This window comes from Anolis carolinensis, chromosome 1 (assembly GCF_035594765.1).
Source record: "Anolis carolinensis isolate JA03-04 chromosome 1, rAnoCar3.1.pri, whole genome shotgun sequence".
NCBI lineage: Eukaryota > Metazoa > Chordata > Lepidosauria > Squamata > Dactyloidae > Anolis > Anolis carolinensis.
Genome location: NC_085841.1, coordinates 131,025,093 through 131,040,455, shown reverse-complemented (window position 1 = coordinate 131,040,455; position 15,363 = coordinate 131,025,093). Strand labels below are relative to the sequence as shown.

General features: G+C 42.0%; 1 protein-coding gene across 19 annotated transcripts in view; it reads right to left on the bottom strand.

Annotated features, from left to right (window-relative positions):
• The window catches only part of dst (dystonin), a 448,648-nt gene that overhangs the window by 261,128 nt on the left and 172,157 nt on the right, over positions 1–15,363 (bottom strand). For all 19 annotated transcript variants that reach the window (XM_062982326.1, XM_062982385.1, XM_062982334.1 and 16 more), the window contains 2 exons: positions 14,079–14,156; positions 4,979–5,071 (listed from right to left, as the gene is read on the bottom strand). In XM_062982326.1, coding sequence (XP_062838396.1) covers positions 4,979–5,071; positions 14,079–14,156 — 171 coding nt within the window. The remainder of the gene's footprint in view (positions 1–4,978; positions 5,072–14,078; positions 14,157–15,363) is intronic.

The following is a 15,363-nucleotide window of genomic DNA, read 5'->3' as shown; positions in this document are numbered from 1 at the left end:
ACTAAATACTTTATTGTATTGCAGCCACTGAGCATGGGAGATTCTCATTTTTTAAACCACACCCACAGATATTTCTACTGTTGTGACTCCCTGAAATGCTGAGCTACTTTTGCTCACATAATTTGAAAATAGATTAAATAGCAGCTGATGGTGATGATGATAATGATTGGAAAAGAAGGACTTATAAGAAAACATGTAAGATCTCAGAAAGTGAAGAAGGTGTTGCCATTCAATACAAGAGAGAATATAGTCTGACAACAGTCACCTTGTTCTGTAAAAGTGTATCACGTTTCTTTGTTTATTTTTTTGCCTAAAATAAATGTGTTCAAAGTTCATTAATAAATCTGGGGAAAATATCAGAATAACTCATATGGATGAAGTGATGCAATGATAAGACAAGTCTGATCATTATTATGTTAAAGAGATAAGAACATTAATTCTTTTCATTACCCAGCCATTAGTAGGACCAAAAAAAAAACATTTCTGGACTAAAACTTGCATAAAGGCACTGATTTCATAGAATCATAGAAGCAAAAAGTTGGAAAACATTACAAGGCTCATCCAGCCCAATCCCCTGCCGTGAAGGAATACTCAGTCAAAGCATTTGATCCAAGAAATTGTGGAGAACTAAAAAGGAAGTTTCCTCACATAAACCTATGCCACTTCTTCAAAATACATCCAGGCAAAAGGAAGTGAAACTGCAAAACATTCACACAAGAGACTTCACTGAAAGTTAACCTAATGTACCAAACAGCATCACATTATACGTACAAAAGTAATCCAAAGTTAAACAAATAAGCATATGCTTTCAAAGGGATTTCCTCAACTGAATCATCACCAACATGAAAACCAAGCTATTTTATTTTATTTTACATCATAATTTGTATAGCACCAGAAAACTAGGCACAGACCCCGAGGCTAATACATTTTAAACTATCTTTTTAAATTATTGCCACAAAAGAAAAGCAAAGATCTGGATAGTATGGACACAAGGGCTCGACTCTGCCACTCGACTTATTTGACACAACGTAAGGAATACTGCCACATATCCAGGCCTAGCTCAACACTGGACGCCGACTACGCCACCACGTTGGGCACCATGTTCTGGGGGCGCTATCAAGACCTGGCCCCGCACCCTGGCCCCGCCTCCCACGCTGCGCTCCCTGGCCCTGCCTCCCGCAGTCTGGAGGTGCATGGTCAGGGTGCATGGCCACGCCTCCCGCAGAGCGGGGGGTGGATTTTTTTATTTTATTTTTTGCGTATCATTTTAAATTACCTCGGGCCGGTTCTGCACATATCGGAGAATATAAATATATGCTCTTCTTCATTTTAGGTCTATAAATGCACAGCTGAACAAATCCAACTGAAATAATTAATTTGCACTATGTCATTCCTCGGGCAATATAAAAATATGGTACTGTATGACCTATGAGCTCAAATTCCTCTCCTTTCTAAAGGCTCCAAGGCTCCAAAATAGTTCAATTATAAAATGTCAAGTTTAAATGAAACAACAAAATATAATATTTGGTCCTTGACCAGTGTTTTAAGGACATTAAGCATAAGAAATATGCTGCTTTAAAATATATAAATAATAGCCCACAATATATTTAATATGAAGTACCACATAGGAAATAGCAGCTTTTCACTTCCTGTAGCTGGTGATTAAATTGCAGACATGAAATAACTCCATGTTTAGATCTCTGAGAAGATCAGTCTTTGACCTTTCGTTGGCCTGTTTTAAATCACGAGAAGATTAAAACAGAATCCTTGCACCATAGGGTCAATGGCTGGAGAAAGTCCAAAGGTACTTTTCAGTAAAAAGATATTGCTGCCCAGCTACATGCTGCTATAGACGCCAGACAAGGAAAGAAAATGTGCAGTATTTCCCCTCCACAAAATACCCATAAACAACCACCTTGCTTAAGTGTCAATCAAGGACAGGAAAAGCTGTGATCAGGAATATCTCTTTCCACTGCAGGACAGAAACTTGAATGTTTTGCTGTTATTCACATCTCAAGAAATTGTAAAAATTGATGAATTGCTTCCTTATACATAAACAGGGACAAAGCCATTCCGTGTGTGCACCCCTTGAAAAGACATCTCAGTAGACTGAATTAAATGAAAGGAGGAAGGTGAGGATGGCCAATAACAATTTGAATGAATGTTGTGGAGCAAAGCAGTTTAGACTGAACCATTCAGTGCAATGCTTCCCAGTTATGGCAATATAGTCATCAATCATGCTGACAGGAAGGTTATGGGAGTTACAGTTGTAAAAAGTAATATCATCAAACTTTTTTGCTGTATCAAGGAAGTTTTTTTTTATATTTAGGATGAATACATAAATATAATTATTTAAAATGTTAGTCCACAATTTTCAGAGCTCACCATGGTCACACAGAAAAAAAATATAATAGAAAATTGTACTCGGAAATGTTATGTTAGCAAATTAAAATAAATAAGTTGGGCTAAAACACTTTCCGGTTTATACAAAGCCAAACGTCTGGCAAAACACATAGCCAACAGAAGCTTTTAATCACAAAATAAGGCATGTGTGAATTGATTTGGCTCCTTTGGAAAAATGGTCAACAGTGAGGGATTCAAAAATCAGTTTAAACAACATACAAAAGCATGGAAGATAGAAATGTTACTTGACTGTGCTGTACAGAATTGACATTTTCAGATTGAAAAGATTGTTCAGAGCATGTGATGATGGAAGTAGCCTCCCTACATTAGCAAAAGGGGAGCAACAGCATTATTCCATAGCACACAACATTTGAATGAACTTTGCTCTTTAGTCATGAACAACCAGTAGCTACAGAGGGTGCGTCCCTATAGTGTTACTCACCAAACTGACAGCATGGAAATTATGCCTAGTACTTCTTGATGCAGATAATAAAATAATTCTGATCTTATTATATGCTTACCATCCAGAGGGATATGAGAATAAGGTTTTACAATACACACAGCAGTCAATAACATTAGCAATAATAACAACAACAACAACTTTATTTTTATACCCCGCCTCCATTTCCCCGAAGGGACTTGGGGCGACTAACATGGGGCCAAGCCCAAACAATTACAGTAAAACAAAATAAAATAGATACAAGACACACAACAGCATACGGTAAAAATAATGATACAATAATATAGTAAAACAAGGCTTAATAATGGCAACATAGTAAAACTGAGTATAAAAACAGTACAAAAATTTAATCGAGGGCGAACTGGGCCAAAGTGCGAGGCGTGGAAATTGTAAAACCCATAGGTGAGGTAGATGGATAAAGTGCAGCATGTAGTGGGAGGCTCGGATGGGATAAACAATCAAGTTATTCTCAACTGAGGAATGAGATAAAGTGCCTCAGGAAAACAGTTGACACTGGGACGGAACGGAACCTGCATTTTATAAATTTTTTTAGGTTTTTTGTTGTACTACTTGCATATAATAAGGTTTTTTGTCATTAGGAATAAAATTAAAAGTTCCAACAACTGACATATATTTGGGTATTTTGAAATTTTTAAAATCTCAGTAATCTTCCCCCTATTAACCATCCAAATAGCTTAAATGCTTTGCATATCTTTCCTTAACTGCATAGCCATGGTTTTGTCTAGTTATGGCAAATGAGGTTAAAGAATAATCTATACAACAACATTTACAAACAAACGGTAACTATCAGACACAGAAACAAGAATGCCACATACTGTAAGGATTAGATGGAGGATTTATATAATTCTCAGAGTACATTCAGTGTCATCATTCTAGTGCCCTCTAGTGATCCAGCACAACCAACATTTCCACAGAGAAAATAACAGCGAATGTTGCCTATTTTGAAGGAAAGTGCCCTATAATTCTCCCATATAACCCTTAACAGCCAGCATATCTCAAAAAATTGATCTTCTATGTTCTACATAATAGTTGCATTTAAGTGCTTAGCACAGTTGTCAAGTCTCCTGATTAAGGTTCCAATAAAACCAGAAAAAACAGGGTACAAGACAGACACGAATAGAAAGCATATTTGTTATCATTTATAAAAGGTAAAGGTTTCCCCTGATGTTAAGTCCAGTCATGTCTGACTCTGGGGGTTGGTGCTAATCTCCATTTCTAAGCCGAAGAGCTGGCGTTGTCCGTAGACACCTCCAAGGTCATGTGGCCGGCATGCCTGCATGGAGCGCCGTTATCTTCCCGCCGGAGCGGTACCTATTGATCTACTCACATTTGCATGTTTTCAAACTGCTAGGTTGGCAGGAGCTGGAGCTAACAGCAGCCGCTCACAGGATTTGAACCTGGAACCGCTGCAGGATTTGAACCTGGGACCTTTCGGTCTGCAAGTTCAGCAGCTCAGCGCTTTAACACACTTTGCCACCGGGGCTCCTCGTTATCATTTATATCCTTGCTGAAAACTGGGTTTTGCAACACTTGGGAAAGCTAGTTAAAAACAGCATAATGGTGGGAATTTCTGCGTGTATTTTTACCCTATATTCAAGAAAACCTTATGATAAATTCATTGTAGGATTGCCAACGACCTGAAGATACACAACAAAAAAGAACAAAAAATCATAGATCCAGAAGTATTTGGAGAAATTACTCTCACAGAGAAGTTTTTGCATTAAAATATTGGAGTTTTATGCATGAATCATTTCACGCCAAAATCTACTTTTTTCAACTATAGTGGAAGATAGATGCAAGATAGTTCTTTTTCATCTTGAAAACATAAAAACCCCATGTACATGAAAAAAACCCCACTTGTGATATAATCCAGCATTATTGGTTATCTGGACAAAGTGGTAAATTGATACATTTGGGAGAGAGAAGCAGCAGCAGCGGTACTGGCAATAATAAGATGGAGATAAGCAGAGCTTCTACAACCTTCTTTACTGGAATCTTTTCGAGATCATATCTGGCAAATACCATTATTGAGTCTTTAGGAGGGGAAAAGGAGTTCTAAACTGAAAGTGCTTTGAAGATGACAAATCATCTTACCTGAAAGTGCAAAATTATGGTCCATATTAATCCCAAAGTCAATTTGGGATTTCCATCTGTTATGTCATCATTCCTAATGTTCACCAGTTTCACCTGTCATGAATGGAAAAAAATGGAAAAGGATTAAAACAGATCAAGTTGAAAATGTATTCTGATCCTTCAAAATCCAAAGATGGGTAACACTGTTGTATTTACAACTTCCATATGGCTTACTTTTTGCTGCTTTCAAAATACTTTGGGGAATAAAGTTAATTTGAACTACATATTATTTGATTACTAAGTTGAAATGATAACTTTCTGGAGAAAGAAATATACTGATGTATTAGGTGATAAATAAAATCTATCTGGATAGTCTATTCAAGATGCAATTAATCTGTAATAGCATATGTTCATCTCAGTTACATTTTACAGAAATTATACTCTGCATCAGAAACAATTAAGAAATACAAAAAGTTTCATTATTTATTCCATGACACAAGAATTCTTCATTTCAAGCAGAAGGATAGCATACAATGCAGGCATGGGCGAACTTTGGCCCTCCAGGTGTTTTGGACTCCAATTCCTACAATTCTTAACAGCCTACCAGTTTTTAAGAATTGTGGGAGCTGAAGTCCAAAATACCTGGAGGGCCAAAGTTTGCCCATGCCTAATATAATGTATGTGTTGTGCTATGGCATTTTGTGACAAGACTTATCAACTGAGGAAATTGAGATGTAAAGGATCTATATACTACCAAGCCCAATTCAAAGTGCTGGTTTCGATTCTGGCCCAACTTACTTGTCCGAACGTATATCCTCTTATGGGCCATCTAGAACTCTAAGATCATCCAGAGAGGCCCTGCTCTTGGTCCCACCGACCTCGCAAGCACGGCTGGTGGGAACGAGGGACAGGGCTTTCTCGGTGGTGGCTCCCCAGCTGTGGAACACCCTCCCTAGCAACATCCGACAAGCCCAGACTCTTCTGGGCTTTAGAAAGGCTTTAAATACATGGTTGTGTGCCCAAGCATTCAATGAATAATCACCTAAGTGGACATGGTCTGAATCAAGGATTAAGCACGAGGTCCTGGATGAATGGTTTCAATCACACAGATGTTTTAAATTTTATAATGTGTTTTAATAGTGTTTAATTAATTGATTTGTATGTATTGTTTTGCTTTGCTTCTTGAAGAAAACCCCAGTAAATATAACAGGATGTACTTTTAGAAGACACACAGAGAACTGAACTGAAAGGGCACTGATCAGATTGCATGCAAGAATATTTTAGGAACAGGGAGCAAGGTAAATGGCCCTTAGATCAGAAGCTCCCTTCACACCATATGGCCATTGGTCAGCCTTATTAAACATGTAATCATTAAAAATTTTTCTCATTTTATTCCACCTTCATTTCTGCACAAATAGTTTGCTAGTGCTAAAATAAAGATCGGTGGTCTTATGTGTCCTGCTTAGTTTACCAATTTCTTTTCTGTCTGAAAAGATCAGAAACATACAATATTTTGTATGCTATAGAATCAGCATTCAAGAAAATCTAGTTAAACAATCCTATGCAAATTATCGACCACAATATTGAGAGAGGACCTTAGTATATTTCAAAAGCAGTTATTTACTAAAGGAAATTATGAATGTACAAATTTCAAAGTACCCCTAAAGCAGCAAATATCTTGTTATGATTGAGCCTCATGGCTCTGTTACTGACAGACGTGGGCGTAAGACTCCTCGAGAGTCAGATACTCTCGAGGAGCGAGAGAGAAAAAGACTGCGAGACATATTTGCAGCACCATCTGACGAGGAATCTTTCGAAGGGTTTACGGAGAGAATGGAGGAGGGGCTGGTTAGCTCAGAGGAGGATGAGATGGATTGGACTCGGGTAAGGGAGGAATTGGGTACCACTGGCCATGATGGGACAGAAGATGAATGGGGACCTTCAGGATTAGACCCATGGCTTAGCTGGAGGGATGGGACGGGATCCACAGCTGGAGATGCTGTTGGGCGTAATCAGAGGTGTTCCAGCTCTGACGAGGAAAGTGATGAGGAAACGCCCGGGTTAAGGAGGACAGCTGACAGTGATGAAGATTTGTAACTGGCATAAAATGGGGCTTGGGAGCAATTGCAAATTGCGTCGGGCAAGGTAATCTGGGCAAACGCTTGGGATCCGTGTGTGTGTGGGACGCTTCCCTGAAGACTTGTGTACTTTCCTGTGCTGAGACGTAAGTTGATTGGAATCCAGGGTCAGACGGCGGGAGGGATTGTGTGGGCATTTGTTTGTGCAAACCTGTGCTTACTCTTATTAGCTTGACCTTCCGTCGTCTTTCTGACGGACGCCATCTCCTGCTTTGAGAACCCGGACTGAACTGACCACGGCTTGTCTTCCCCCCTTCTTGGACTTGGAAAAACTACAAACGTCTGCTTCTGGCTTTGATCTACGGAACGGAACTGGTCTACTCTACTTCTACAATCCTTGGCTGAATTGCTCGTGTTGGAGATCCTGTCTACTGTGTGTGTGTGGGAGCGACGCAAGTTACTCTAAGCACAGTGCTGGCAGCAGAGAGGAATCTGCTGCCAATTAGTTGCATTCTTTGTATCTTTTGTTCCTTGGCTTTCGTTCTGTTAATACCTAGGCTGAAGCAAGCAGTTTGTTTTTACCCGGATTAAACTCCGGTTTAATCCGGTTTATCTTTTGAACATTTACTTTTGTCCCTTTTTGCTCCTAAAGGCAAAAACTGCCTGGCCCTTGTGTTTTTACGGGCATTTTTGAGTTCTGTAATCTAATAAACTCTGTTACTTTGAATCTTGTGGCGTTCTGTCCTTGACAGATTGCCCGACGCCCATAAAAAGTTTATTGCAGCAATAAACCCGTCAGGAAGACGATGGATGAGTTAAGAGCCAAAGTAGACCAATTGCAAACGGCCTTTACCGTAAGCCAAACAGCTTTTGCTGTGAAAGGACATGTTTTGACTCCTGAACGCTTTGACGGAACCAGGTGCAAGTTGCCAACCTTTTTGGCACAAGTGGAGCTTTATTTTTCTCAGCTCAGTGTTCATGCTTTTCCTACTGACACTAGTAAGGTGGCTTTTATTTTGAGTTTGTTGACCGGTCCCGCAGGACAATGGGCCACTAATTTAATTTTGGGAAATGACCCAGTCAAGGACAATTTGAATAATTTCAAAAAGTTGTTAACTGATACTTTTGGGGATCCTCTCCGCACGGAGAACGCTGGGTGGGCTCTGTATCGGTTGAAACAGGGAAAGGGGACTGTTTTGGATTACTTAAATAAGTTTAACCTGTATCGCCACCAGCTGGATTGGGGGGAAAATGCATTCATGCTTTTATTTACTGCCGGGTTAAGTGATATGCTCCAGGATGAATTAGCACGCTTGGAGCCGGCTGAAAGCTGGGATGCCTTAGTAGCTAAGGTGCTGCGTTTAGACGCAAGGTTCGAGGCTCGTAAACACTCAAAAGCAATGTGTGCGCCACCCATGCATGTAACCAGGGCACCTGTGGTGATGGGGGAAGAGCCCATGGAGCTTGGGGTCTTTAAAAAACTGTCTACAGAGGAAAAGAGCCGTAGGAGGCAGCTGGGCTTGTGTTTGTACTGTGGGAATGCTGGGCATTTTGCCAAAAATTGTAATGTGAAACCTTCCCAGCTTTCGGGAAAAGGCCAGCCCTAGTGCGACGTGAGTCCAACGCACTAGGGCTCCTCAAGCAGTCAACTGAGGGGAGGAAGCATGTTTTCGTACCCATTACATTATCTGTTGGGGGAAGGGAACTTGTTTCTACTCTGGCACTGCTGGACTCAGGAGCTACGGTCTCCTATGTAGATATTGAGTTTGCTAAGAAGCATGGCATTTCTAGAGTGCGCAAGGCATGCGACGTGTGGGTGGAGGGAGCAGATGGGAGACTGCTGGAGACTGGGGTGGTTAACCAGGAAACCTCAGCAGTAACGTGGGAGGTGCAGGGAGTAACGGGAACGTTTGTGTGGGATATTACGAGCTTGCCTAGATATGATGTGATCCTGGGGATGGATTGGCTAGCTGTAGTAAACCCACAAGTGGATTGGGCAACACGTAAAGTGATCTTAAAGAGGCAGGATTGTTGCACTCTAAACGTTACTCATGCTGATATGGAGGGAGTGCCTGCTGAGTATGGGGAGTTCTCTGATGTATTTTGTAAAAGAGAAGCGGACAAATTACCACCGCACAGGCCATATGATTGCGCCATCAAGTTGGCAGAAGGTGCGAAACTGCCAGCAGGGAGGCTGTATGCCTTGACTGTACCGGAAAGGCAAGCTTTGCGGGAGTTTTTAGATGAAAATTTAGCCAAGGGGTTTATTCGCCCATCTAGTTCTCCAACTGCGGCACCAGTATTCTTTGTAGCCAAAAAGACTGGGGAACTTAGGCTGGTCTGCGACTATCGGATCCTAAACAAATACACCATTCGGGATAGGTACCCGCTCCCTTTAATCTCGGAACTGTTATCAAGGGTGCAAGGGGCTAAGGTCTTTACCAAGCTTGACCTGCGGGGGGCCTATAACTTAATCCGTATACGGGAAGGGGATGAATGGAAGACGGCATTTAACACGTGTTTCGGATGCCACGAGTTCCGAGTCATGCCTTTTGGGCTTTGTAATGCTCCTGCGGTCTTCCAGAGGTTCATGAACGATGTGTTCAGGGACCTAATTGACCAATTTTTAGTGATTTATTTGGATGATATCTTGATTTTTTCTAAGGACGAGAAAGAACATCGTCAACATGTCAAGCAGGTTCTGCACCGACTGCGGGCTAATGGGCTTTTCGCCAAGGCTTCCAAATGCGTCTTTCATGTGCCTGAAGTGGAGTTCCTAGGTCATGTAGTGTCAGGTAGGGAACTTAAAATGGACCCACATAAGGTTGACGCCGTCAACTCATGGCAGGAGCTGAAAACTAAGAAGGATGTACAAAGGTTCTTAGGTTTTGCTAATTACTACCGGGAGTTTATTCCGAATTTTGCAAAGCTCACGGTACCTTTGACGCAGCTTCTGCGCAAGAAACAGCCATTTGTGTGGGGGCGGGAAGCTCACGAGGCGTTTCTACAACTTAAGTCTAGTTTTCAATCGGACAACATACTAACCCATCCTGATGTTGACAAACCGTTCGTGGTAGAAGCGGACGCTTCTAGCTACGCGTTGGGGGCTGTATTGTCTCAGAAGGATTCCTCAGGGACCTTGCGTCCCTGTGGATTTTACTCACGGCAACTAACACCCTTCGAGCAGAACTATACCATATGGGAGAAGGAGTTGTTGGCGATTAAGGTGGCGTTTGAGGTGTGGCGGCACTGGCTTGAAGGGGCACGGCACCAGATCGTGGTCAGATCTGATCACAAGAACTTAGAGCACTTGCAAACAGCAAAGAAGTTAAACCAGCGTCAAATCCGATGGGCTTTGTTCTTCTCCAGGTTTAACTTCAAGGTGCAGTTCGTAGAGGGGAAGGCAAACTTGCGGGCCGATGCTTTATCCCGCAAGCCGGAGTTTAAGACCAATGAGCAGGTTGTATGTCAGACCATCTTGCCTACTGCCTCTCTGTGTGTTGTAGATAATGAGCTCGGGTTACATGACCAGATCCTTGAGGCTCAGAGGGATGATGTGTGGACACAGGAGCAACTGATGCTGCTCTCAGCAGGTAACCGTACCATACTGCCGCATCTACAAGATCAAGACGGAGTATTGGTACGCAGGGGGCAGGTCTACGTACCAGTGGGGGCCCTCAGGTTGGAGGTGATTAGAGCCCACCATGACGAACCCATGGCTGGGCACTTTGGCAGATTCAAGACCGTGCAGCTCATTACCAGGAGCTATTGGTGGCCAAAGATGCGGCAAGACATTCTGCGCTTTTGTGACAGCTGCGCCGTTTGCCAGCAGAGTAAGACGCCTGTTGGGCGCCCTAGAGGGTTGTTGTCGTCTTTACCTGTTCCGGACAGGCCATGGCAAATTATTTCCATGGATTTTATTTCAGATTTGCCTAAGTCTGGGGGTTATACTTGTATTTGGGTGGTGGTGGATTTATTTAGTAAACTGGCTCATTTTATTCCTTGTTCAACCATTCCGGCGGCCCCTACGTTGGCCTTACTATTTACTAAGCACATCTATCGTTTGCACGGAGCACCCGAGGTGATTATTTCAGATAGGGCTCCGCAATTTGTGTCACGCTTTTGGAAACATTTCCATGAGTGCTTGGGGACTAAGTTAAACGTTTCTTCAGCCTTTCATCCGCAAACGGATGGACAGTCGGAACGGGTTAATGGGCTCTTAGAGCAATATCTGCGTTGTTTTTGTTTAGATCAACCCACGGCTTGGGTGAAGTGGCTACCGGTGGCGGAATTTGCTTACAACAATGCGGTGCACACATCTAGTCAGCATACGCCGTTTGAGCTAACTTATGGTTTTCACCCACGGGGAGGTGTGGCGCCGTCGACCAATGTGGTCTCTTCGGACCCTGTGTACCGCTCTACGGAAATGGCTGCATTGCATGATGTTGCCCGTCGCTTACTGTTGGAAGCTAAGGCAACGCAGAAGACTCAGGCTGACCGCCACAGGCAGGCAGGGGAGGAGTTGGAAGAAGGGGATTTGGTGTGGTTATCTTCCAAACATATTAAACAGGCTGGGGGAAAGTTTGCGCCTCGGTATTTGGGTCCCTTTCCTATCGTTAAAAAGATTTCTTCTGTTGCGTTTCGTTTGCGTTTACCGTCTAGTTTAAAGGTCCATCCAGTCTTTCATCGTTCGCTGTTGAAACTTGATACCTCTAGTCGTCGTGGTGCTATAGCGGAGGGTATCACTGCCACTTCTCCGCCATCGGGGGAGGAGGCCTTTGTGAGAGGGGATAGTGTTATGATTGAGCCTCATGGCTCTGTTACTGACAGACGTGGGCGTAAGACTCCTCGAGAGTCAGATACTCTCGAGGAGCGAGAGAGAAAAAGACTGCGAGACATATTTGCAGCACCATCTGACGAGGAATCTTTCGAAGGGTTTACGGAGAGAATGGAGGAGGGGCTGGTTAGCTCAGAGGAGGATGAGATGGATTGGACTCGGGTAAGGGAGGAATTGGGTACCACTGGCCATGATGGGACAGAAGATGAATGGGGACCTTCAGGATTAGACCCATGGCTTAGCTGGAGGGATGGGACGGGATCCACAGCTGGAGATGCTGTTGGGCGTAATCAGAGGTGTTCCAGCTCTGACGAGGAAAGTGATGAGGAAACGCCCGGGTTAAGGAGGACAGCTGACAGTGATGAAGATTTGTAACTGGCATAAAATGGGGCTTGGGAGCAATTGCAAATTGCGTCGGGCAAGGTAATCTGGGCAAACGCTTGGGATCCGTGTGTGTGTGGGACGCTTCCCTGAAGACTTGTGTACTTTCCTGTGCTGAGACGTAAGTTGATTGGAATCCAGGGTCAGACGGCGGGAGGGATTGTGTGGGCATTTGTTTGTGCAAACCTGTGCTTACTCTTATTAGCTTGACCTTCCGTCGTCTTTCTGACGGACGCCATCTCCTGCTTTGAGAACCCGGACTGAACTGACCACGGCTTGTCTTCCCCCCTTCTTGGACTTGGAAAAACTACAAACGTCTGCTTCTGGCTTTGATCTACGGAACGGAACTGGTCTACTCTACTTCTACAATCCTTGGCTGAATTGCTCGTGTTGGAGATCCTGTCTACTGTGTGTGTGTGGGAGCGACGCAAGTTACTCTAAGCACAGTGCTGGCAGCAGAGAGGAATCTGCTGCCAATTAGTTGCATTCTTTGTATCTTTTGTTCCTTGGCTTTCGTTCTGTTAATACCTAGGCTGAAGCAAGCAGTTTGTTTTTACCCGGATTAAACTCCGGTTTAATCCGGTTTATCTTTTGAACATTTACTTTTGTCCCTTTTTGCTCCTAAAGGCAAAAACTGCCTGGCCCTTGTGTTTTTACGGGCATTTTTGAGTTCTGTAATCTAATAAACTCTGTTACTTTGAATCTTGTGGCGTTCTGTCCTTGACATATCTAGCATTAACAAAAAAACATTATTCTTAGTGATTGTTATACAGTAGAGTCTCACTTATTCAACGTTCTGATTTGTAATTAATGTTTTCAATACATCGTGATATTTTGGTGCTAAATTCGTAAATACAGTAATTACTACATTGCATTACTGCGTATTGAACTACTTTTTCTGTCAAATTTGTTGTTAAACATGATGTTTTGGTGCTTAATTTGTAAAATCATAACCTAATTTGATGTGTAATAGGCTTTTCCTTAATCCCTCCTTATTATCCAACATATTCACTTATCCAACATTCTGCCAGCCCATTTATGTTGGATAAGTGAGACTCTACTGTATTATGAAAAATTATTTATTTATTTATTTTATTTATATACCGCTCTTCTCCCCCAGGTGGAACCAGAGCGGTCTTACACAATGGCAGAATTAAATGCCACATATAATACACCATGTAGAAAAACCAAACATAAAACACAAATAAAAGCTGGTATCCAAATCAAATTTAAAAAATTAAAACCATGTGACCATTACAAAAGGAGAAGTTTCAAGCTAAAGTCAGAGCCAATCTGTGTTTGAATTAATATTAATATTAATCCATCAGGTCATATCAGCTCATATCTTTAAAAGGTAAAGGTTTCCCCTGACGTTAAGTCCAGTCATGTCTGACTCTGGGGGTTGGTGCTCATCTCCATTTCTACGCCAGAGAGCCGGCGTTGTCCGTAGACCCCTCCAAGGTCATGTGGCCAGCATGACTGCATGGAGCTCCGTTACCTTTCCGCCAGAATGGTAACTATTGATCTACTCACATGGCTAGGTTGGCAGGACCTGGAGCTAACAGCAGCTGCTCACCCCGCTCCCGGGACCTTTCGGTCTGCAAGTTCAGCAGCTCAGTGCTTTAACACACTTCGCCACCGGGGCTCATATCTTAGGATGGGCCAAATTAGGCAATGAAACTATTGAAATTCCCCTTCTTCAAAGAGCATCACTGAGAAATAATTTGTTCTTAATTTTAATTATACAAATGAAGGCATGAAAACGTTATTTGTTCCTTATCAATTAATAATTGTTTACTTAGATGCTTAGGGTATAATATCTTACCTGCCGTCTTTTCAAATAATCAAGTGCAATTTGTACATTCTGTAGTCTGTGAAAACGCATCCGACCTTTCTCTCTGGGCTAAAAACAGAAAATGGAGACAGTGAGATTTTATATACAAAAAACACTACATAGAAAACTTTTTTTAAGCTATGCGCAGAATTTTTTTTAGAAATGGATTTTGATGAAATCTAGTAATTCTAGGAGAAATAAATACTCCAATTTAAATTTTACAGATGTTCCTCAGTCCTAGGCTCTCCCCCTCCCCTTTTATCTGTAATAAAATCATACCTCGGGTGCACTGGAAATGGGATATAATTTCTCATAAGCTCCACAGAAATAAACCTTTATATCCATTATGTAGTATGCTAAATAGAGTTAGTAGGGATCTGTTTGGATGTCAAGCTGCACAATATCACAATGATTTATTTTCTTCAAATAAAGCATACCACACAAAAATGTTATGCATTTTGTGCAAATATGCCCATTCTGAGTTATAAGCGAACTGTACCACAAGGCAACAAAGATATTGGATTTCATATTATCGGCCTGCTGAGATCCAGTGTTGACACAGTAGATCAAAGAGTATACAAATGTACTGGTTCAGAAGAGGCCATCCTAATAAAGAATTGAATAATCCTCTGTAGTTGCTCATTAGGGCAGTTATGGTAGACCAGTGATTGTCAACCTGTGGATCCCCATATGTTTTGATCTTCAACTTCCAGAAATCCTAACAGCTGGTAAACTGGCTGGGATTTCTGGGAGTTGTAGGCCAAAACACCTGGGGACCAACAGGTTGAGAACCATTGCGGTAGACACATGTTACAATGCAACTCCAAAACATACCTTGTAGAGCAGGCTTTTTAAAAAAAAAAAAATCAGGTGCGAAGTGAACCATTTATGGCTTATTGATTTCAATAGGAAAGTTAAACATGAATCAAATCTCTATAGAAGAAATCAATAGGACTTAACATTGTTTTAAACTGGTTGAGTCAGGTCCTCACAGTTACAACTTTAAACACAAATGATGATCTCGAGATGGATGTGTAGCATTAATCCCCAATAGCATTATTTGAGAAGATATTGGGATCAGTTAACCTCGGTTAATTCACAAACTGTGTTTAACGATTGCTTCCCTACCTCCATCCCCAAGCTGTTCGCCCTATGAATTATAGGGATCTTAGGGCTTTTCTACACTGGCCTAAAACCCTGATTTGGACCAGAGGTCACTCCTAGATGTCCAAATGACATTCTGGGATTAAATGGGTGGGGTTAAAAACGATAAACC